At 37.8% G+C, this 25,767-nt stretch overlaps 2 protein-coding genes across 2 annotated transcripts in view; one reads left to right on the forward strand and one right to left on the reverse strand.

Moving 5' to 3' along the window:
- Positions 1 to 2,820: 2,820 nt before the first annotated feature.
- RAG2 (recombination activating 2) lies at positions 2,821 to 8,959 on the reverse strand. Its single transcript, XM_019639435.1, has 2 exons — positions 8,799 to 8,959; positions 2,821 to 4,722 (listed from the first exon to the last, which is right to left on the reverse strand). Exon 2 carries the CDS (start codon positions 4,688 to 4,690, stop codon positions 3,107 to 3,109), a length of 1,584 nt encoding a protein of 527 aa, XP_019494980.1. The 5' UTR covers positions 4,691 to 4,722; positions 8,799 to 8,959; the 3' UTR covers positions 2,821 to 3,106.
- Positions 5,043 to 25,767, forward strand: part of IFTAP (intraflagellar transport associated protein) — a 63,666-nt gene continuing 42,941 nt past the window's right edge. Inside the window, 2 exon segments of the mRNA XM_019639436.1 lie at positions 5,043 to 5,174; positions 22,643 to 22,786. Of these exon segments, the coding sequence (XP_019494981.1) occupies positions 22,666 to 22,786 (121 nt within the window). The 5' untranslated portion in view covers positions 5,043 to 5,174; positions 22,643 to 22,665.

A 25,767-nucleotide genomic window follows, 5' to 3' on the forward strand; every position in this document is an offset into this window, starting at 1 on the left:
ATCTAAAGATGCAACTCTGCATCACCTTCAAAGCCGGTGACCTCAGGCCAGGTGGGAGCGTGGCTGTGGTAGCAGAAGCCAGTGAGGATGAATGATGATGCTCAGGGCTACATGCTTCACCCCCACTCCTGACAACTCAGCATTACATTTCTCTCTGAGACTTGGCTCAAAAGTTGGGTGAAGAGGGTGAACCCTAAATTTATTGAAATTAAATTTCTGATACACAGTAAAAGAGCTGCATAAAATGTGAGTTGAGTTATAGAAAAACACAGTTTTATTCCTTGTACTTCTGAGTATATGAGAAGAAATTTGTAAGCACTATAGCTATCAAGGAGGTGATGGGGTTCAGAGAAGGCTTCCTGGCGGAACAGCTATTTGAAATGGGGTGTAAAGAATGAATAGGAATGGGCCAGATAGACCAGGGTATTAGCAAGAGCTATAAAGTGCCAGAGGGCAGGTATGCCCTGCAGAGAGAATGGGTTTCTCAAAAACCCTGAGTACTGAAACAGCTAGAGGTGCTTAATCCAAATGTTATCAGGTCAGCATTTTTGGAGATTGAGCACACAGTGTGAAGGGGGTAGGAAAACAGAGGTAAGGAGGAGGGGACATGTTAAAATGATATGAATGAAGTTGTATGTGTTATTATTTTGCTGATGAAAAGTTGGCGGCCTTGGCTGGCCCTTGCTGATCGTCCCAGGCTCATGCCGCTCCACACGCCCCTTGTTGGCTATGTTTTGTCCAGGCTAACCTTTTATTTATTTATTTATTTTTATTTATTTTTACTTTTTATTATTTTTTAGCTGAGCCATCCTGCCACCTGTTGGCAGCTCAGTGGCTGCTCAGCTCGGGCTGGGATTCGAACCGCTGTTGCTCAGAGCTCAAACTCTTGAGCGAGCTCTTAACCAACTGAGCCACTCAGCTGGCCCCTAGGCTGACCTTTTAGATACTTGAACATGACAATCTTCATCTCACCCCAGAGCTTTTAGACCAACTATTTTTTTCTAAATTATGTTTTCCTTTCCCCTAACATATTAAAGTCATTTATACTTATAGATGATTGTAGTCCCTTAAAATGGTCACTATAGAAAGCCATATACTTATTTATGGATATTATTCTTGTGTAAACAGTTTCGACACTTATCTTCAGAATCTATGTATGAGTTATATCAGAAAACCCATTCTGTTAGCTTGTATTCAAGAATTCCTTTTGACCTAAAGTGGTAATATAATACTGAGTTATACCCTATTAGGCTTTGGATGACATTTGTCTGTTTTCAGAAACCAACTCTATCTCTAATGAAGGAACAGGAATAACTGTTAAACATCTTTAAAAGAATGAACCACATGCTCTGAAGGTGATTGAAACATGAGCCTAGAAATGTTTTAGGCAAAAGCAGTATATCCTTGGAATAAGAGAGTACTCTTCTTACGTGGTTCATTTGAATGTTTGGGAATGCTTATTAGAAAAGAAGCCTCATTATCTGAAAGTCACACCTGATGAACTCATTGGCAAGATGACTTAAAATGACCTATTTTCACTCAAATACATGGTAAGTAAAACCAAAGTACTTGCTCTTGAAACCACCCCACACACCCCCAAAGTAGTTATTCTGGTGAGATCTGAGTTTAACTACAGAACCCAGTGAGTTCAGAATTAAATCACTTAGATGATCACATCTTGATGTCACTGACTACAAAACAAATATAGCAATAATTCTTTAGCTACTCAATCACTACAGACAAATCAAAATAAGGAATTGTATCTACCTTTAGAGGGAATAACTCTTTTGAACTCTATTTCAGCTCTAACTTATGCCAGTTTCTGCTAACACATAAAGAAATCAAAGTAGAGTGATCCTAAGAAAATTAAATAGTATAATTTCACCTTTAATTAGGTAACTATGATGTTAATAATTGGACTAAATCAATATAAACAGAAGACATTTTAATATTTTATCAATTTTTATGTAGGTGATAGAAACAAAAAAACCCAAAACAATGGTACAGTACATTATTTAAAAGGAATATTCATCAAGCAACATTACTAAAACAAAGTAAAGATGATTTAATTTATTCAAGTTAATTTTAGTATCTAAGACATGGGACTGTTAGCAGAAGACCTTGTGTCCAGGGTTTTTCCTCTTGTATGGTTCATGTTTCCCTAAATTTTGCAATAGTACCTTACACATTGTGGACACTCAATGAAAACCGATGAATAAGGGGCTATGGCTTAGGCTCTTATAATGCTTTTCCAGAAAGATACTCCATGAGGGAAGGCATTTGTTTCTAAGGTCACCTATTTATCAGTTGAAGTCTTGAAGCCTCAAAATTAACAGTCCTTTTAACTTTCATTCTAGAAAGTATTTAATTGAACCTTAGAAAGCTCACTGATTTTATAATTTTCATTGGCAGCAAACTCCACATACTAACTAGACACATACACACATTTATTTTTCCCCATTTGAAATCTTTTACCTTTTAACTATTGGTAATTATTTACAATTTTATTATTGGAGAAATAAACAACATTAGTCTTCTCCATGAGATTTATTCTGTGGGTTTTTTTTTAGTGTACTTTACACTCATCTTTTTTCTTCAGAGTGCTAAGTGTCAGTGGACTTCAGTTTTCAATAAATCTCTCCAAGAATAGTTTCAAGTGACTGAGTGGCTTTGGTTCATCATTTGTATACCATACGATGGGGAATTTTTGAAGAAAGTGTATGCAGATAACTTGATAAAATGTAACAAACTGTATGTCAATTCCTTTTCTATTTCTTCATGTCAATGGAGTCTATCATATCTATCTGTCTATCTATCATCTATCTTACTATTATTATTACTGCTTCTGTATTTAAGATTCCTTGAATGAAAAAAATTAGATCAGAAATTCTCACTTAAGATATTTGAGTAAAATATTTGAGTAAAATGTTTTCAAGTATTTAACATTGTATTATAAACACCTTTTACTGACACTGAATCCATATAACTAAAAGAAAACACAGGCATTTTCAATAAATGAAAGTAAAATATAATTTTATCATTGCTATGATTCTTCAAAATAGGTTTAAAAATTTGATGCACTTGAATCTGAAAGGCTTTTGTGAAACTAATCAAACAACCTTCTAAGAAATGATTTCTTGGCAGGCGTAAGAATTTTCCCAGAGCCTTTCTTGTGGAGGGATTTCAGTGGAGGCTTTTTTAAGGGTAGGACTCTTTTTGGAGTTTGCAATGCTCTTGCTATCTCCACATGATCATTGCAGTAATACTTGTTGCTTCCTTCTGAGAGATGGATGAGCGTGGATTCTGCCAGATCCATGCACTGGGCATGGACCCAGTGCCCATCTCCATGAGAGCAATAGATCATGGCAGGTTTGTTTAGCTCGGTTGAATAAAATGGTACCCAAGTGTTGATATCCACATCACAAGTAGGGCAGCATGTGATCCAGTAGCCAGTCTCAGACTCATCTTCCTCATCATCTTCGTTATAGGTATCAAATTCATCATCACCATCAAAACTAGTTGCTTCTGCACTGAAACAAAATTCTTCTGAGTCTTCAAAGGGAGTGGAGTCCCCTGGGTCTTCCGTTGATGTCTGACTATTTGTGAATGCTTTCTGATCTTCATTCACATCGTCTTCAGCACATTTCAACATATAAAAATAGAATGTTTCTGAAACAGCCTGTTTATTGTCTCCTGGTATGCCAAGGAAAACAGTTCCATTTCCCATGTTGCTTCCAAACCATATCTTGCTGTGCTTAATATCTGGAGTCCAATCTGGGGTCTCCATCTCACGGATTTCTATCTTGTTGTCCTCAAAAGAGACAATGTTGCAGACCATTCTTTTTTGATTTTCAAGCTGATAGCCACCCACAATAACAAATTCATCATTGTTTGTTTGAGTCAGGATCGCACTAGAGACAGAGATTCCTCCTGGCAAAACTGTGCAATTTACAGCTGGGCTACCCAGGGGGAGATCAACCTTTATTCTGTATAGGTTGGCAGGGCGGATGTTATTGGCAAGTGAATGTCCTCCTAAAATATAAATGGTATCATTTCTGGCAATGGAGACATGAAAAGATAGTCCATCCTGAAGTTCCGGAAGAATGTATGATGTAGAGCACCCAAATTCAAAATCCACCAAGAAAATATGGGGCAGGCAGTCAGCAACACTGTTCCATTTTTCTGTGATTCTTTGGGCAGAAGGTATGTATGCTCGTCCACCGAAGAGAACACCCATATTTTTCCCTCGACTATATACCACGTCAATGGAATGACCATATCTGGCTTCTGGGACATCTCCTACCAAGTCTTTCTCAGTGCAGCGAAAAGTAACTTTTTTGTTGTTCTTGCACACAACAGACATGACATAAATCTTATCTGAAAGCTCATTGTTTGGTGTTTTCCCTCCATGAATAATGTATTGATACTTTTCAGACTCTAGGCTGCCTTTAAATGTGCAAGTGGCTGGGTAGCGTAGGGGAGGAAGGTAGCAGGAATCCTTAGAGAAAACTGCAGGCTTTAGTTTGAGATGGTTATGCTTCACATCAAAATGGAAAACTCCAGTGGGGCAGGACCTCTTGGGCCAGCCTTTTTGGCCAAAGAAGAAAACTTGCCCATCAAAATTCATCAGTGAGAAGCCTGGTTGAATTAAAGCTATGTTATTATTGACTGTTACCATCTGTAGTGACATATTTTCTGATGATGGGTAGGTAGATCTTTTATCTGAAAGAATTACGAAAAAAAAATTGACTTACTACGTCAGTTTATATAAATCACTGTGTTTATATCTCCTCACATGTAGAAAGCATATTTAAAAAAAAAGTTCTCCCACAAGCTTGTAGTGGGGCTGAATTAGCAAATCCCAGGCAGCTACGTAAGCAAACAGCCACAGAACCTTCCTATCTAATACAATCCAAGAAGCTGGGACATGTTTTAGACATGGACTGTCCTCCCTTAGATTTCTGGGAATTGTAGTCCTTTTTTCCTTAAAGGCCTAACCACTGACGTTAGAATGAACTACATTTCCCAGGAATACGTTCGCTATGGGATGTGTGGCTTCGATAGTTTGTGTTTGTTGCCCCGGGAGAAGACTTCTAGGATGTCTCTCTGAATAAAGACGCCACAAGTGCCAAGTGACTAGATGGGAGCCGAGGCGGAAAACTAGGGAATGGGAGGTGAGAGTGACTGACGCAGACCCAACATCCGGGTTACCGGAAGGCTGCAGCACCAGGAGAGGCTTCAGGCAGCCCTCCGCCCAGGTGTTGCCGGTGCTTATCCCGGGAACTCTTAAACTGGTGATAAACTGGTGACTTAGTTGGAAGCACAGCTGCTTCTGGCCCGAGTGGGGTTTCCTGGAAACTGCAGCCTGAAGGACGTCCGTCCGAGGGGTCGCAGCTGACCACTGCCTGGACGCTGTGGAGCTCCGCTCAGAATTGCACCTCGGAGCATCCTTAGGTGGGTGGGGGGGGAGGGGACACCGAGGTTACAAAAGCCAGAACCAAAAGATCAGTCTCAGTACCTGGAGTGCAGGGGAGCAATGACCTCATAAAGATTTTTGCCACTCCTGTATTTAGTGTTAAAAATACAGTAGCTAGACTTTGTTGAGTGCCATGTCAAAGGCCTGTAGTTTTGTCAATTGCTCTTGCTCTTGTTTTTAGGGTTCTTTTAGGGAAGCAGAGGAGATTCCTAAACACCTCTCATTTTCCCTTCGCCTCCCTCTCCCTTCTTTGTCCTCCCTCTCATTTCTTTCCACTCCCTCTCCCGTTAAAATAGAGTTCGTGGCTGATATTTCAGACTCTCTTTACAGACCAAGAAATTTGAAGTAATTTTTTTAGTAACTGTCATAAGCAGACACTAAGCAAAGAGATGCCAAGATTATTCAGGATTTAATAATTTATAATATTTTTAGAAAAGGCATTTGCTATATGAAATCAGCTTGGTAAATTTTTATTTTTTTTATCACCTACCTTAGAGACATGTCAGGAGCCTTAATGAGAAAAATACACTCCTTGTTTGCAGAGGGAAGTCCTAGAACCAAAAGTTAAAGGAAACAAAACAGCACAGATTCCTGGACTTTTAAGAGTAAATTGTTAAAATGTTTTTAAAAAACAGTATAAAACAGTGGCTAAGAGTATGGACTCTGAAGGCCGACTGGCTGTGTTTAAATCCTGGCTCTGTCATTTACTAACTACATGAACATGGGCAAGTAATTTAACCTCTCTCTGCCTCAGTTTCCTCACCTGTAAAATGAGATTACAATTTTACTTATCTCATAGATTGATGTAAGTGATGCTTAGTAAATTCATATTCTATGTAAAGGACTTAGAATAGGGCTTTGCACACGGTAAGTCATAGTTATGATTATGCTTGAATTTATCAAATGTAAGATTGTTAATACACAATTATTATAATACCTGCTGGTCATGGCAGATGACATTTATAACGGAGATGTTTAGAAGGGCTTTGGAATCTGGGAATCTGGTCAGTGGGTATAGATGGATACTTTTTTAGGCTAATGAGAATTACTTAAGCATATAGGACAGAGGTGCTGGCGGTGAGTCTAATTTAAATAACAGGAAATATTTCATTCTTTTTGTTACCCTTTCTCAAACCCCTCATCAAATATGCAGATTCTGAAGCTGGATTGTCTGAGTCCAAATCTGGGCACTAAAACTTAGTTGCTGTGTAACTATCTTGGGCGTTATTTTCTCTTTGTTCTTATCTGTAAAATGGGGATAATATTAGTACCTATTCACTGGGTTTTTTAAAGAATAAATGGAATAACATGTAAATCACATAGCACATAATAAGTATTCAATGAATGTTAGTTGATACTATAATTTATTTTTATTTCCCTTGCAAAGGTTCCTTGGACCATATAGGATCCAAGGTCAGTCTAATCAGATGTTGGTGGAGCCTTTTGCCTTGAAGCACTTCTGTGGATTAGATGTAATTAATTGCTAAATATTCCCTTTTTATGATTAGGTTTAGTTTACTTGGGAGATCCCGCAAGGCATTATATTTTATTAATTATCTTGTGGGTTATTACACCAAGTGAGAAGTGGTGAATGAGACAGACTATCACTAAAGTTACGAAAGCCAGCCTCTCTCTTCCTCAGACCATTGTGGTTTGTAGGTTCAGCAACTTGCCCTGCTTATGAAACACCATGGGCAAGTATTTTCTTTGTTCACGGCCTAACCGAGTAGACATAGGAGAAGGCATCTATGCAACTGAAGGAACTAAAAGGAAATACTGTTGACCCTCAATTCAGTAAATGAAAACCATGAGTGATTACACTCAGCATGCTATGTGGTGATTGTCAGAGAGTTGCCCACTTTTGGATGGAATAAGCACCGAAGCCAAAGCCTACTTGTTTTAAACACTATGAAGACTGTTATTGTCTTCATAAAGAAGGGGTATAAAACAAGCCAGCCAGTGGTAATGGATTCCAGATCCCAAAGGGTGAACATATACCAAGCACACTTGGTTTTAAACAGCAGCTTAAAAAAAATATTTTCATGGTAGCCTGTTGGCTTCATTTTAAGGTTGTCACTGGGATTGTGGCTTCTCATAAATGAAAACATGATTATTGTAGATTAGACAGAAGCATTTTCTTGGGCAAGACATAAGGAATACTACCCATTTTCTGTAGCTTAGTTTTGGTGCCTAAAGATTTCTGACCTGTTTTCCCTTTGATGCCTTGCTGTTGGCACACATCATAATTTCAGGGCCCTAAAAACAGAGCTAAAGTTTATTACTGTTGATTATCTCCTCTTGTAACACAGTTCAAATATTTGTGTGTTTAATTTTTAGGTTACCCATTTTAAACCATGACCAGATGACTTATGTATTTAAAGAATAAACAGGAACACAAAGTGTTTTTATATTATTTTGCATTATTTATTTAGTTTTTGAAATTTCGCTTTATTAAATATATTTTCACTGTAGTAGACTATTATATATTTTCCATGGTTTTAATATGACTATATTAGTCACATCTTTTATTGTAAGAGCTTTTAAAAGGTTATACTAGAACCAAAATAATCTACTTTCTTTAAATAGGTTAGATAAAAACAGGCAGATTTTGAAAAAGAAGACACTGTTCTTCAACTGAAGGAAGTTTCAAAGTCAACACATTGAAGATTCTTTTTAAAAGACAGAAATATAGGCCCAATAAATTTATACAATTTTCCCAACCCCATGCTAACTTTCCTCAGCAGGGAGATTTTCATTTATGTACTGTGAAGTGAGGGCATAGTTGAAAATCAAAAGAGGACTAATAGTGTGAGGTCTGGATTTGTAGTTTCTTGTGTCTGAACTGACTCTTTTTCCCTCCAAAGTATAGTCCTGTCCTCTGAAGCATGGAAACTTACTGTTTGGTGCTGCCCATGTTTTCCTGATTGCTCCCAAATAGCAGGTAACCCCATGAAACTGCAGCCACTTAGTGCCTGAATTAGCCATACCTTGCATGGCTAACCAGGCTTGAGGCATACAGTCTTTGATTTTTTGCTGGCAGCAAAACCAGAATTAGGTCTTCCTTCTGACACTTATGCCAGAGAAGCATTTATGGACTAAAATTAATACATGAGCACTGATGTCACAGGAATTCAATCCTTGCAGCACCTTGAGACTGGAAAGCCCCATAGTTTCCAAATTCTACATCATCCCTTCCCCATCTGGACACCCAGTCCACCTGCTAACTATCATGCTGCCGAAGGGGCCATTGTCTTTCCCTTAAAGTTGACAAGCATAGGCGCCCATCTTTTAGCTTTGGTAGAAATGAAGGTATTGGACCTACCTGAAGGCCAGAGGGAATGCTCCCCCTCTTTGAATCTTTGCCAGGTATTAAATGTCAGCACTTGGGGAAGAGTCACTGACTGCCCACTCTGACCGTGGCAAGCAGAGACTGATGGTAGAGAGTGTGTATGTGTGTGTCTACAGATGTTCCAGTGAACACTGATCTAACGGGAGTAACTGACTGTGACCTTTTTTTTTTTTTCTTTAGATGGTTGAGGGAGATACTCACTAGGGTGTACCCTCAAGATTTAACTATTTCCTTACTGGCAAACAGTGCAAACACAGTCCACTCTTCATCTGTAAAGACAAAAGAAAAATCTGGTTGAAACCTAATTTATATTTTTATTACAATTTTTTTAGAAAAACACAGAAGAAAATGAATATAATTGCTATGATTTAAATATATCCTATTATTGATCAAATGGGAAATTATTTTTCCTAAAGCAGAGACCACTAATACCAATGTCAATCATTTTGACTTTGAATTACTTCCTCAATGGTCTCATTTTCTTTAATGCAAGGCTCAGAAGGTGTTCTAATTATTGGAAGCCTACTACCAACTTTATGTCAGGGACCTGCTTTGTAATATTGGATGGTGGAATGATTAAGATGGTGGGCTTTGGAGTCAAGGCTGGCCTGGTTTTCTCTGCCAGCTCTGCCATTTTCCAGGTGGAGTCAAGCTCTAAGCCTCAGTTTCCCCATCTCTGAAATGGGGATAATAGAAATATTTCCCTCAAAAGATTGTTGCAAAAGATTAAATGAGATGATCTTTAGAGTGCTTAGCCAAGGAAGGTATTCCACAGTGGTCTTAATAATAAAAAGTACCGTATACCAGTAGCTTCTCCGACTCCCCTCCCAAAATGTAACAGTCGAAGAATAAACCAAAGGGGGCAAGAGTTGACTTAATTTTTTAAAAGACTTTATTTTTTAGAGAAGTTCTAGGTTGACAACGAAATTGAGTGGAAGTTACAGAGCTTTCTCATATACCTCCTGTGCTGCTCATGCATAGCCTCCCCCATTATCAACACCCTTCACCCAAGGTACATTTGGTAACATTGATGAACCTACATTGACATGTTATCCAAAGTCCATAGTTTGCATTAAGGTTCACTCTTGGTGTTGTGTAGTCTATGGATTTAGACAAATGTAAAATGACATATCTCTACTATTATCGTCTCATACAGAATAGATTCAGTGCCCTAAAAATACTCTGTGCTCTGCGTCTTCATCCCTCCCTTCCTTCTCCCTCCTCCCTAACTCCTGGCAACCACCTATCTTTCTACTGCTTCCATAGTTTTACCCTTTCCAGAATGTCATACACAGGCATCCCTTGGAGATATTGCAGTTTTAGTTCCAGACAGCCATACTAAAGCAAGTGTTGCAATAAAGTGAGTCATCATCATTTTGCTGGTGGAGGGTCTTGCCTTCAATTTGTAAAAAATGCAACACCTGTGAAATGCAATAAAACGAGGTATGCCTGTAGTTGGAATCATACAATATGTAGCCTTTTTAGTCTGGTTTCTTTCACTTAGTAATGCACATTTAAGCTTCCTCCATGTCTTTTCCTGGCTTGATAGCTCACTTCTTTTTAGCACTGAATAATATTCCATTGTCTGGTTCTACCACAGTTTGCCCATTCTTCTACTGAAGGACATATCGGTTGCCTTCCAGTTTTGACATGAATAAAACTGCTGTAAACATCCAAGTGCAGGTTTTTGTGTGGACATGTTTTCAGCTCCTTTGGGTAAATACCAAGGAGTGTGATTGATGGATCATATGGTAAGTACATGGTTAGTTTTGTAAGAAAACACCAAACTCTTCCAAAACGGCTGTGCGATTTTGCATTCCCACCAGAAATGAATGGGAGTTCCTGTTGCTCCACATCCTCACCAGCATTTGGTGTTGTCTGTTTTCTGCCTTTTGGCCATTCTAGTAGATGCACAGTGGTAGCTCATTGTTTTAATGTACATTTCCCTGATAACATGATATGGAATATCTTTTCATGTGCTTATTTATCATCTATATATTTTCTTTGTTTAGGTGCCTGTTAAAGTCTTTAGCCCATTTTTAAAATTGGGTTGCTTTCTTATTGTTGAATTTTAAGAGTTCTTTGTATATTTTGGATAACAGTCCTTTATCAGATGTGTCTCTTGCAAATATTTTCTCTTGGTCTGTGGCTTTTCTTTTTATTCTCTTCCATTTCTTTCATAGAGCAGAAGTTTTTTAATTTTAATGAAGTCCATTTTATCAATTATTTATTTCATGGGTCATGCCTTTAATGTTGTATCTAAAAAGTTGTCACCACACCCAGATCATCTAGGTTTTCTGATAGGTTATCTCCTAGGAACTTTATGGTTTTGTGTATTATGTTTAGGTCTGTAGTCCATTTAGAGTTAATTTTTGTGAAAGATATATCAGGTCTGTGGTTAGACTAATTTTTTTTTTTGCATGTGGATGTCCAGTTTTTCCAGAATCATTTGTTGAAAAGACTATCTATGTTATATTGTATTGCCTCTGCTCCTTTGGCAAAGATCAGTTTATTATATTTGTGTGGGTCTATTTCTTGCCTCTCTGCTCTGTTGGATTAATCCATTTGCCTTTTCTTTCACCAGTACCACACTGTCTTGATTACTGTAGCTGACATAATTTAAAAACAATTCATTAAAACAGTTACACCAAGAAAAATATATACCACCCATTAAGCCTATCACCTAACCATAAAAATTTTCATTTCTTTGTGCTCTGTTCTAATGTTTATGTGAATACATACACATTTTTACCTAGTTATAATGAGAATACATTTAAAATAACATTATTTCATATATAGTATATATAGTATTTTTACCTTTATAATATTTAATGGTTGCCTAAAATTCCACTAAGTAAATGTAACATAATTTATCGGAGCATCCACTATTGTTGGTCATTTAATCAGTTTCTATGTGGCTTAGATAATAGAATGCAGTGATGAGAGGTAGACAGATCTGGATTTGAGTCCCAGTTCTGCCACTTACTAGCCGAATGACCTTTTTGAGTTTCCTGGGCTGATACCTGCTTATTGTGAGGATTAATGGGTATAAAGTGTCTGGTATAAAGAGTACTCAGTAAATTTTGTCTGATGATGATGATGCTATAAATATATTTGTATAAGTGACTATTTTTATTTTTTGCAAAAGGATATATTTTCAGGTTTTTAAAAAGACTGATGAGTAGCTCAGTTGCTTGGCAGATTCTCATCATTTGAAATGTTGGTTCGTTCTTTAAAAAAAAGCATCATCATCTTTTCTGATGACATCCATGATGATTTTTTCTTTGTCTGCAAAAGAGCCCTGGATTATTTCCCTCACCTGTTTAAGGGACTATATAATGATTATGGTCCTGGATATTCCAGCATCAATTATAGCTCTCCTCAAGTTGACATATTGGATGGCTTCACAGTAAATACAAAATAAGAAACACAACATGGAAACCATGGGTAGGTTTAGAAAGCATTTTAGCCTTTGCACTTTGCTAAAACCAAAACAGGTGGTGTGTTTCTGAATGGGCTAGTAGTCTCCTGAAGAAACAAGAAATGAGCAATACATTTAGAAATGTGTTTTAGAACTCTGAGTCCTTGCCACTGCATTAGGAGAGCATTAGACTTGCAGTGGTCTCTGTCAAGGTCCCAATCTACCAAAGTGCTCAGCATAGAAACTAAATGTGAAGTAGTAAACAGTATCTATCGAGCATCTGCTGTGTATGGTCATCTGGAAAAATAGAAAAAAGTCACAGAGATAGATCGCCCTTAAAGAACATGCATGATAGTAGGATGAAGCAACTTTTGCTTGTGGATGAACACGCCTCATATTCTTCCCACAGTCACCCTTAAAAGTTCTTAAAAGTTCACCAAGAAAACATAATTATAGGTTACTCAGCCCATTCTTAAACCTTGAGGCAGAATCAAATTCAAACTCAGACTGAAATGTATTGATTTCTCCCACCTTAAATCTAAGAAACAGTGGACAATTAAAGGATCCAGAGGACCCAGTGCAATTTCAGAATAAAATAAATTTTTATTCCACAGGGGAGATAAAACTAATGAGATACTGATACAGTAATTGAGCAGAAAGGAAGCATAACTGGAGAAAAGTAGAATGTCAGAGATGGAACACAGCTTCAAGTCCAGTCCCTTTATTTTTAGATTCAAACTAGTTAAGGCCAGAAAAGTGAAATCACTTGACAAGGCTAACACAGCTGCAGGTTCTTCTGTGAACTCATGACAGTGTTGATTGAAGCCTAGGGCACCTCTCAAGCATTTCCACCCCCATGTTATAAATGGAGAAACAAATCACATTGTTGCTCAATGCATTAATAAGCATGTTTGAAATAAGGTCAGTGGAAACTTTGCATAGCATTTGGATAGGCACGGACGATTTAAAAATTTTTAATAAGTGGCTGATCTTTAATAAAATCATACAAATAATATAGGAAAGGGAGATGTTTGGCTTGTTGAGTAAATCCCACAACTGAAACTAGCGAAGAGGCGAAAAGAGGAAGGAAAAGGCGCTATATGGAAGGAAGCAATCTACGGTTAGAGTGATGGATTGTCAAGAGAAGAACATGACAAGTGACTTGTCATTTTTATTTAAAGCAATTAGTTAAATATGGCCAGAATGACTGGTATTTTCCTATGTTCCATGTTCTCTGGTTTAAGGTAGACTCTTTGCTTTAAAATTAAATGGAGAAAAATTTCAGTGGTGTTTTACAATGTTGTACTACCAAAAAAAAATTCACTTAAAAATTTTAGAGAAGGACGGAATTTGTGTTTTTAAATTTCTACCTTTGAATATCGAAATGATGTTGGTAAAAATAAATTGTGTGTGTGTGTGTGTGTGTGTGTGTGTTGTGTACATTGAGGCAAAATTGCAAATATAATGCTAAGAGTGATTGGAAGCTAGGGAACCACTGTATTACCTCTTAAATCCTGTTTATAATTTCACATTCACAGGAATTTAGAATTAAACGTAGTTGGGAAATACATCTTTAAAATCTTCCTTCTTATAAGAGAATGTCAAATGAAAAGGTCGATTTTATTTGCAAGAGCTGGCATTTTGAAATACTACTTAGAAATGAATTCCTGGCAGCAGAGTTGATTTAGTTTGGTTGGTCTACACCTGCTTCTGACTAGCTGTGCAGGCTTTGCTTTCTGGTACTGTAACAGTGCTGTGCCCTGTGCAGGTGGCTGGCAGGCTCAGGAAGCTGGGAGGGGAGGGAGGCGAAACTTTAAGAGGGGATGCCTTTGTGTTACAGTTGTTATGCAGTACAGATAAAGTAAGCATTAATGGGACATTGCATCCCATATGAATGTGGGATTATCATGAGCTAATAAATCTTTTATGATTGAAATATTATTGCATGATTATAGGGCTATAAAGTTGACTCGGAAACTGCTGCCTTATGGATTCCGAGCTTTATCAGGGGCCTTGAAAAAACATTCACTGAAACACTCACTGTTATCGTCCATAACTCACTGACGTAGTTGATCACATTCCTGAAGCTAGATCAGTTTTGAATATGGTTGACGTATGTGTGTTGTGCATTCTCCTTGATAAATATATACTAGTCTAGAGGTCAACTGATGCAGGAGTTTTGTTAGGATGTGAAGGTAGGGCATTTACTTGTGATTACCCACAACTCTAAATTGTTTTTAAAAAGCAAATGAAAGAAATAAAAATGGTAGTGAAAGGGGAGTCTTCTTGATTTCAAAAACAGTGGGTTTTTTGACATTTGTTTTATGGGCAAATCCTGCAGATTCCATGTCCACAGGGAGTGAGCAGGGAGAGGAAGTTTGAATGCTTAATTGTTTGCATTTTTCTTTGTTTAATGGAATTAACGACTGTGTAATTGAAAACAGCCTAATACTCAGTTGACCTGCCTCAGTGAGTCAATGCAGATATTTCTGGACTGACTTCAACAGCTTGGAGGAAGAGTGTTTTTTGGAGAAATAAAATTGATTTTATACAATCTGCTGATGAACAGCAAGGCTTAATGAATGATAGCCTCAAGAAACCTCATTACAGGAGCTTGCATGAATGAGCAGGAAAGGGAAGCAAATTTTTCAAGAGGAAAGTTTCTGCTTAAATATGTAATTTTATAGATTAGTATGATTCCCATCCCCCAGAGCTTTCTGCAGGGGGAAAGCAATCAACGTGCCTGAGTTCCAACCTTCTTGGTAAAACTTTTAGTGACAGTTTTCTTTTCCTAAAAATCTCTTCTGCCTTAACTAGCTTGCCCTTCTTCTGCTCTCCTCACCCGCCCCCCCCCTTTTAAACTTTTAATTTTGAAATCGTTACAGATTCCCAGGATAGATTCACATGAGGTTGTAAAGAAATGTACAGATTCCATGCACCCCTGGTCCAGGCTTTTGCGATGTTAACACTGCAATGTTATATTGTATAACTGTAGTATTAAAACTTCGGAAATTGATATTGGTAGAATCCACAGAGCATATTCAAGCTTCAACAGTTATCTAGACACTCATTTGTATGTGTGAACTACCACCACAATTAAGATACCCAGTGGAACCACCATCATAAGACTCATATTACCCCATTTATATCCACCTCCATTTCCTTCCCTCATTTCTCACCCCAGCAACCACTCATCTGTTCTTCATCTCTTTAATTATGTCATTTCATGAATGTTATATAAATGGAATCATGTAGTATGTGTACAGCCTTTTGAGTTTGGCTTTTTTTTACTCCACATCATTTCTTGGAGGCTTATCGAAGTTATTGCGTGAATCAGTGCAATTTGTTCCTTTTCATTGCTGAGTAATATTCCATGGTGTGGATGTACCCTTTGTTTGCCATTCCCCCATTAAAGGACATTCAGGTTGTTTCCTGTTATTCTGCTATGAGCATTCATATACACATTTTTGCATAGGAATACATCTGTATTTCTCTGGGATAAATGCCAAGAGTGCATCTGGTAGTTTGGACGGTACATCCATTTTTAGTTTTGCAAGGAACTCCCAAGCCACTTTTCACAGTGGCTGAACCATTTTGCGCTGCCCCTAGCAATCCAGTTTTACTGCATCCTTGACACTATTTGGTGCTAGTGCAATTTTTCATTTTAGCCATTTCTAATAAGTGTGTAGTGGTATCTTGTTGTGGTTTCAATTTGCATTTCTCTAATGGCTAATGATATTGAATATTTTTTCATGAGATTACTTGCTTTTCATATATTCTCTTTGGTGAAATATACCTATCTTTTCTCCTTTTTAAATTGGATTTTTCTTTAATGTTGAGTTTTGAGAGTTCTTTATATATTCTATATCCTAGTCCTTTGTTGAATATGTGACTTATAAATATTTTCTTCCAGCCTGTAATTTTACTTTTTATCTTCTTAACATGATCTTTCACAGAGGAAAGTTTTTATTTTTTTTATTTATCAATTTTTTCTCTTATGCATCATGCTTTTGGTGGCAAGTGTAAAAATTCTTATTCTAGTCCTATGTCCTAAAGATTATCTGTATATTTTTCCTGCTTTCAATATAAAACCCACTTTTTTTTTTTAAAGATTTTATTGGGGAATCGGGGGAAGGGGAACCGACAAGTTGCTGTCCATTTGTTCTTCAGTCTAGTTGTGGAGGACGTTGCTTCACTGTCCCATGTTGGTATTATCATTGTGCTCTTCTCAGGTGAGGCAGTCACTCACTGGTCATTGGGCGGCCGCTCACGGCGGCTCACGGCAGCTCACGAAAGCTCACGCCAGCTGTCAGCCAGCCCCACTGCAGCCTATGCCGTCGCTGGCGACTCACACAGCCCAGCTCCAGGTTGAGCTGTTGTTAATCATCTTAGCTGTAGAGGGCGCAGCGTCACTAGCCCTCATGTGGGATCCAAACCAGGGTCCTGCTGCTCAGAGCTGGCGTCCCAAGCTAACTCCCAACCAATGCGCCACTTGGCCAGACCTAAAATCCACTATTTTGACTTGACATGTTTTTATTGTTTTTATTCCTGTTACCACCTTTATTTTAAAATGATTTCACTCTATTCCATATTGCTCTAATTTAAAAATAATCATGAAATGGGTCATCAGAGTCATGTTACAAAAATGGAGTCTTGTATTGAATACCTAGAATATAATCCTCTTTAGGAGAGGAACTAGATCTGTTTTTAGTAAGGCAAACTTTGTGGTATCTATGTTCACGGTAAGTGTAGTGAGCCCACATTATTTATTAGATGCGGTTTTTAGGATGGGTGTCTTCTTTTTCTCGTTTCCTTAAGATGAGATTTGTCAAGGATAAAAGTATAGCTAAGGTATGCCTACTACTGAAACCTCTGCATGGATGACAATGCAACTTTTCTTACTTATTTTCAGAGTTTAAAAACCATTTTTAGTTTGTTTGAATGAGAAGGATTTTTCTTTTTTCAATTAAATTTATTGGGGTGACAATACATAGGTTTCAAATGTGCATTTCTATAATACATCATCTATATATCACACTGTGTGCCCACCACTCGGAGTCAGTTCTCCTTCCATCACTATATGGAAAACAGTATGGAGTTTCCTCAAAAATTAGGAATAGAATTACCATATGACCAGCAATCCCTCTCCTGGGATCCACCAAAAAAAATCTGAAAACATTTATCCGTAAAGATATATGTGCTCCGATGTTCATTGCAGCATTATTTACAGTGGCCAAGACATGGAAACAACCAAAGTATCCTTCGATAGATGATTGGATAAAGAAGATGTGGTATATATGCAACTTCTCTTTTCCAAGGCTTTGTAGTCAACAGTATTCCCAAGCCTTTCATGCCTCCCTCTAAATGCTTTTATTAATATTCACTGCAGAGGTGTATATCGGGGAATTTATGTGGAAGTATAGATGGCTTATGCCATCAACATTTTTGGTGATAATGAAGAATTCCATGCCTTTTAAGTGTTAGAATAGATTTGTTGGGAGAAGCTTATAACTTGAAGTGCAGTGTATTTTTTGATGTTAGAAATGTATGTTTCTATCTCATCTTGATAAAAAAACAGTAGAGGAGCTTAGATCATCTTCTCTTTTGTAAGATTTGTATTTATGCCTTTTTAGTCCTTTTATCTTTTCCTTTGTTTCCTTATTTGTATTGGTAGGTCTGAAACAACAAAGCTCTTGGGGTACAGAATGCACTTGGGGGCATGACTGTACCCATCCAGGGTGAGAGTGTTGCTTTTTGCTTAATTTCCTGCTGACTTCATGTATGCCTTAAAATTCATACTCATGAGCATGTCATGACTATTTATGATATGAGAACCACACAGTACTCCTCATCATAGAGTCATTAGTTGACAAAAACCCCACCTAAAGTTTCTTTCCAGAATCATTCATTTATACTCTATGGTTGGACTAGATCTCAACACTGAGAATCTGTGGTAATTTCTGTCATTGGACTCCTTTCTGTCTTCTTAATATGATCTAAAAGACCTTAAAAAAAATTTAGAGGATGCAGAATATGTGTAGTTCAGTCAAGGAAGAAGAAATCAGTTCATACCAGGTTTCTTTTATCATATAAATAAATTGGTGCAGTTACAATGCAACATGGTCTCTTTGAGGTTTGTCCATGTTTCAAAATATATTATAAAAGAAGACCCATCCTGTGAAATACCAAGGTTGATGGTTTCATTTCCCCTGGCAAGGCAAATTAGTTTTGATAATATCCCATCTTACCTTTCCGCACAGCAAGAGATTTTTGTTGAGCAGAACTATGAAAATTTCAGAAAGTAGGCTTTGATATCCCCTGCATAACTCTTTAAAAATGTGTTATTTATTATTTTTAAGTGTCAGTGGTGAACCTCACAATTAAAAAAAAAATCTTTCTTTTTCAATATGCTCTGCTGTTAAAAAGCAGGTTACGCACTTTAAGAGGAGGCTAGCTCATGGCAACTTGTAACTTTAGGCTTACCACTTTGATCTCTGAAAGTCGCATTTTGTTTAGGTAGGTGGTATCAAGCAGGGATCTGAAGATAAACATCAAAGATGTGCTTAAATTGATGGTGATAATTCCACATACCACATTTCATAATAATGTCCTTTCAGAGAGTACACAACGCTCACTGGCAAGGGTGGTTGTTAGAATTTGACAGCAGAGAACAGGCGTCTAGGAGAATTATGGGATTCCCTTGTTACCGCTCACTGAGGCGACAAGAAGAGAACCCTGTTCCTAACTAAGCCTGTGGTCTCCATTTGGCAGTCCCAGCAGAACAATACATCCTCTCTGTGTTTCCTAGTAGAGGCTGTGATTGTGAAAGTGTTACTTACGACTTACCAGTAGATATTTATACACATTTACTTATCATCACAATATGTTCTGGGTCTTTCATGTGGCACTCTAAGCCTGAAAACAAAACCCAAACCAAAACAAAGACTCTTGTTATCCAAGCAAGTGTCTCTCTATCTCTTTTTCTCCTTTATTTTTTTTTTAGAAAAATATTTTATGATAAAAACACAAATGTGCGTGAATAGTAACCAAAAAATCTTTTCTTCCTTTTAGAAAACCACTAGGATTTGCATAAACCACTTGACTGCCTGGTAAATGATTATCTGCTCTGTCAGTCCCTGGGGACTTTTAACATTAGGTTATTTGTGTTTTTATACGTAAGGAAGGTTCCAAATTTGGGTATTTTATACGTAAGGAAGGTTCCAAAGGTGGGTATTTGTGCAATGCTTTCAATAATGACAGTTTGTGAAACTGGATTTTCCAAAAGTCTTAAAAAAAATCAATAAAAACGTAACCTCTTCTGTATTGTGATAACCACATGAATCCAATTAAAGGCTGTGAAGGATTCTGAATTTGTGCTGTGCACAGCCTGTTAATTATTTGCTTTTAGTAAAACTGACATGTGGGAAGGCTAAATACTCAAAATATACCAACCAATTTGGGAATTGGAAAGGAAGTTTAAAGGACTTCCTGTTATCCCTCTGAAAGTGTCCATAAGGAGACATTCACAGCAATGTAAAACACAAGCGGCTGCTTCTGTGTGGTAGTTGCTTGCTGAACTAGATTACCCGAGACGGTTTGAGAATGAGATTGATATAATCCATTGTTAGACTTTAGTTGGGGTCCAACTCTGGAAAAGCAGATTGACATGGACGTTCTTGGAATTAAGTGCATGATAGTAAAATATATAATAGCCACCATTTAATTTATTCATCATCTGTTTTCATCTAGCAACCGCACACATAATTTTTAAACTTTGGATTGCTGGAATTTGGCAGTGTTACAGGTAAATTTGCATAAACCATAACTGATGCTTTTTCCTATACCTAATTATTAGGTGCAAACAGCTTGAAACAGGTTCTTTCATTTCGACTTGGTACAGAGCTACACATTTTATGTTCGCCTGGACTTTTACAATACCATGTTTTATCAGGGATTGTAACACCTGAGGAGTTATCTTGATTTATCTCCAGGTAACATCAGTGCCTTCAAAGTCAGAGGGGGTGACAGTCAAAACAGGTCCTTGTGTAGGCAAAGGACAGCATACTAAGACTGACCCATTATTGTCACCATGCTCATCATGGCTAACATTTCTTTCTTTCTTTTTTTGTTTTTAATGCCTAACATTCCTTGATGTGCCTGCCATGTATCCTGCTTTAATCCTTATAGCAATCCTATGAGGTACATTTGGCTTCACACCCTTGGGGTCAGATGTATTTCAGAATTCAGAATTTTTTGGAGTTTAGAAAGATAATCAGGGGAATGGCCACATATTGCACAAACTCTCTAGTGCAGCGGTTCTCAACCTGTGGGTCGCGACCCCTTTGGGGGTCGAACGACCCTTTCACAGGGGTCGCTGGGTACTCGTATGTGGGCATATCTGCATGTGGGCCTGGAGACGGATAGAGGAGCGGTGTCTTGGTTCCTAAGACCATCGAAAATATGTGTTTTCTGATGGTCTTAGGTGACCCCTGTGAAAGGTTGAGAACCGCTGCTCTAGTGAGATCTGGGAAAGTACTTCAAAAGCAAGCCAATTAGTATTTCTGCAATTTGTATATGAATAGTGACACTGAGTGGAATAAATAAAAGCCATAAATACTTTACATTCATTCAGATAAGGTCTTACCACCAAATGAATTTGGGCATCAGCTTATGAAAACATTTCTTTTTTCTGGTGTTTTTTTTTTTCTTTTGTAAATATCAAATAAAGTTAATATCAGGTGACAAATTTTTACTCTTTTTTGGGGGGGAATTAGGGGAGAGAAACAGCGTTGGGGAATCGGGGAAGGGGAACAGACAAGTTGCTCTCCTTTGGTTCTTCAGTCTAGTGGAGGACGTCGCTTCACTGGCCCATGTTGGTATTATCATTGCGCTCTTCCCGGGTGAGGCAGATCGGTCGCCAGCCTCTGGATGGCTGCTCACGGCAGCTCTTGGCAGCTCACACCGGCTGCTGGCCACTCACGCTGGCTGCCAGCCACTAACGGTAGCTTATGGCAACCCACTACAGCAGGGGCTGCAGCCTATGCCGTCGCCAGCGACTCACAGCAGCCCAGCTCCAGGTCGAGATGCTGTTTACCATTTAGCTGTAGAGGGCAATGTCACTGGCCCTCATGTGGGATCCGAACCCGGGCCCTGCTGCTCAGAGCTGGCGTCCCAAGCCAGCTCTTAACAAACGCGCCACTCAGGCGGCCCACAGATTTTTACTCTTATTTTAGAAAAATATAAGAAGCTTTCTCTGCCTGCTCTACAGTTTGGAGAACCCCTCCTTTTTGTTATCCCCCATGAATTATACTTACTTAGGCAGTAATTACTCTCCTGCTTTCTGCAGATAGTCAATTTTCTCAAAGCTCTGTAAGAATGACATTTCCTACAGAATGAATGCAACTGAACAAGATGAAAATAAGTAAAAACAAAGTTCAAACTGTGTAAGGAGTGAGGCGTTGTGTCTTAGCTGACAGGCGTTTAGTTAGCTGTATGTTAAATGTGAAGGGGCCCCCGTACTCTGAATGTGACCTTCAGCTGCATAGCAGGAGCACAACACTTAGAATGTGAGAGTCAGTCAAATCTCGCGGTATCCAGACCATATCAGGAGACTTGTCTTCATTTCTGGGTGGCATACTTGAAAGGCATGCAGGCAGTGTGAAATCTTTTCCAGATAGATTGATCAGGAGGATGAAAGGACTTGAAGCCACACCAGGTAAGGCACAGGTGAAATAATTGGGCAAGTTTCTATGTGTATTTTGCCAGCTTCTAGCAATATTTGACTGTAATACCTGCTCAAAAGAGCACAGATGCTCCTCAACTTATGATGGGGTTACGTCCAGATAAACCCATTGCAAGTTAAAAACATTGTAAGTTGAAAATGCATTTATTGCTACACTGCACAGTATTAGTGGTTTACCCTTGTGATCGAGTGGCTGACCGGGAGCTGTGGCTCCCTGTCGCTGCCTAGCATCATGAGAGAGTACCATACTGCATATTGCTAGCCTGGGAAAAGATCAACATTCAAAACTTGAAGTTCTACTGAATGCATGTTGCTTTCACACCATCGGTAAAGTAAAAAAAAAAACCTAATTTGAACCCTCATAAGTCAGGTACGGTCTAATTTTAGCTTGATATTGATTGACTGCCAGCTCTATGCTACTCTCTGAGCTGTTAGACATTTGGGATGAAAAGAATGTGAATTAAGAAGATGGAAATGAGGAAACTGAAGCAAAAATAACAACTCAGAAGCCAAGATATTCATAAACTCTGGCGTCTTGAACTACGGCTTATTACTCTAGTAATCATCTTGATCTGTTCTTTTACCCATCTAGAGTATTTTCAGAGAGGCTGGTCCTGCACCACTCTCTAGCTCATGTTTTTCTTTGTTTCATAGATAAAGTGGCCTTGTGAATAGGAATGCCAGAACTGGAGATGATGGATGAAGATCGAATGATTGAAGAAGTCTTGGATAGATTTGTTAATTGTCATGAGCAAACATATGAAGAATTTCTGAGCACTTTTACTCACCTTTCAAAAGGTAAAATGGGGGACATCAACTTTCTATAGCAGTAGAGAGAAATAATTTTATTATGGTTTTATGTCTTTGCTGCTTTTTCAGAAAGACTATTTAGTGAGCATTCATTCATTCCATTCCTTTGATCAGGTAATTCTTATCAGGGCATTCGTGACTGATACATGTAAATACCAATGTTTTTATACAACCAAGAGTTGTATTATGGACTCAGAGCCATTGACTTTGAGAACTAAAAAAGGAGCTGAGAAATCAGTTAGTATAATCTCTTCATTTCATTTTTGAAGAAATGCAAGTGCAAACAATGGAGGTTTTAAAGAGTGTATTTAAAAAAATTTTTAAGAAATACAGCATGGTATAGGTTATGGAGTTGCACTGCACACATTTGGAACCTGGCATCACCACTTTCTGGTTGTGCGACCTTGGGGGTGTGGTGGGGTGGTTATTGAGTAAAGGGGGAATAATAATAGGACCTCAAAGGTTGGTGAAGGTTAATTGAGACAATCATGTAGAACTCTTAGCATAATGGCTAACATGTAAGCACTTAATGAAAGCTAGGTGTTATTATTGTTGCAATGATGGTGATAATACTGTGGTTTCTGCAGAGTGGAAACAACCCGTTAGACCAGAAGTGATAAACTGAAACCTAAAGGCCAAACACATGTTGTGTGTTTCATTATGTGTTTTGTTTGCTTCATACAGTATTGTTGTTTTAATTGAGCCAACATTGAAAAGTTTGGAAATTTTACAGAAAAATTGTGATCTGTGTTTTTTTCTGATTGAGAAGATCTGTTACCTGTTGTTTCCCTTATGGCAATATCAGCTAGAGCTCAGGAGCCTTCACTCTGGCAGCTCCCTTATTTGTCACACTCCCTGACACTCACACAGTCTAAAAATGTGTGTATACATTGCCTGCTTCATTCATTTAAGTGGTTCCTGTAGGCACTCGAGTTTGTAATCTATGTTTTAAGCTCTGCTTCACACTGCTGTTGGCTTGATCTCAACCTTGGTCCTGTCTGGGTCATTGATCCATATTTGTGGAACTATTGGTTCTTCACTTAGCTGCACGTTGGACTCACCTGAGGAACTTTTAGAGTTGATTAATACCAGGGCCGACTCTAAATCTTAGCGGAGCCCTAAGAATCAGTAGTTTGTAAAAGTTCCTCTGATGATTCTAAAGTGTACCCAAGATTGGGAACAGGGCGTTTTGTAATTTCCGAGGTCGTAACACTCTCAAGGTACTTGACTTCAGGATTCAGGTCTCCTTAACAAATGTAAAAGAAAGGTAGTTATAATGAAGAGAAGGAAAAATGATTCTAACCTGTTTCTTTTGTTATGCAAAATAGTTGAAACATCAATGTCTGTTTTGTTTATATTTAACAACTGTGGACTGTGGTTTTGTTTATACTAAACGTAATAGAGAATTTAGGCAATCTCTAGTTAACTTTAGGACTGGGAATGATCTATTTTGACATAATATTTGGAGCAAATTAATCTTGATAATGGCCAAATCACCTTGCTCCATGAACTTGAGTTTAGGAAGACAGTTGCTTTCTTTGCGCCTAGTGATTTAGTTCTATATTCCCTGGACCCAACCAAACATGGCAGCATGAATGGTTGGAGTGGGGTGTAGAAACAAGGTAAAACCTGCAGAATTAATGCATTTTGGTTTGCCAATGGTGTTTGATCCAAATTATTTTGGAAATTATTTATAAAGCCAACTTTATTTTTGTACTAATGGAAGAGTAAGAACTTGCAAGGACTTGGATATTAAGGAGGTTATGATGTTTTTGTTTTGGGGATAAGAGGTTGATTTTGTTTTCAGATTTCTGTGTGATCATTGCATGCTGAGACAGAAACTGTTGCACATGTGGTAATTTCATTTTGAGTTCAGTTTTGGGCCCCAAATTGAGCTGAAATAAATGATGATGCAAATCACATAAACTGCATCTCCAAGCATACTAGTGTTTTTCCTTTCAAAATATCCCAAGGCGCCAGTTCACATTATAAACTAATGACCTGAAAAAATTCCTCTTAAAGCACAAAGAGTTTTGAGTGCAAAAATGTGTCTTAAATTAGTAAGTGTCCTTTTTTCCCCTAAAATATTTAAATACCTTCTGAAAAACCAAACAGGACTTAGGGACAGGGCCTAAGAGTTGAGTGATAGCAGAATTGATCAAAGTGAATGTGTTTTGCTCTGTTTTAAGAAAAACATGAAAGCTATTTCTTCAGTTTTTCCCCTTCTTTCCAGGCCTTCATTTGTCTTAGTGTGTTTGGTCATTTTGCTGATAAGTAGTGGAATCTTTTCTCCGTTAAAGTGGTTACCACTATGCACACTTATGTACATTTCTTCAGTAAGTTTGGTTTCTCAAGTCCATTAGCATTCCCACTGATTGGCTGTTCTATTTAATTTTATAATAGTTATACACCAGGATGCTTATGGGATTCATTTTACTTTCCAAGAGTGTTAAAAGGGTCAGTAATTCTATTAAAAATATTTCCCTGGACAAAATTAAACTATAGCTTTATTGAAAGAAATTCACATTATTACTTCAGATTCTTGGAAAACAGTTGGAAACTGTTAAAATGGTAGCATAATTCTCATTACAGTACATTTATGTTGATCAGGTTTTGCATTAAAAAAAATTTTTTTTTAAAGCAGCATTGGTTTTTTAAACCATGGTACATACTGATAATCAATACCATGTTCTATCAAAATCTTTAAAGAGACACATTAATTATTAGTTTTAAACAGACAATTATAATTGAATTCTCAATAGTGTCTTTGGTTCAAGAGAATAACATTTGTATTAGAAAATCAGCACACAGATTTTGGTTTTACTCATTACTGGTGAAGACATTATTATATTATTGACATTATTGTGGATAAAGATAAGAGGCTAAGCTTCAGTTGTTGGTATCTAAGTTTCTTGGTGAATGTGATTAATTTATAGGCCTTTATATCCATCTAAAGGGAAAAATGCTTC

Source organism: Hipposideros armiger, unplaced genomic scaffold (assembly GCF_001890085.2).
Source record: "Hipposideros armiger isolate ML-2016 unplaced genomic scaffold, ASM189008v1 scaffold_44, whole genome shotgun sequence".
Classification (NCBI taxonomy): Eukaryota; Metazoa; Chordata; class Mammalia; order Chiroptera; family Hipposideridae; genus Hipposideros; species Hipposideros armiger.

Bases quoted from the DNA above. Each gene is read 5' to 3' on its own strand.
- RAG2 (XM_019639435.1), bottom strand. From the start codon at position 4,690: ATGTCACTACAGATGGTAACAGTCAATAATAACATAGCTTTAATTCAA.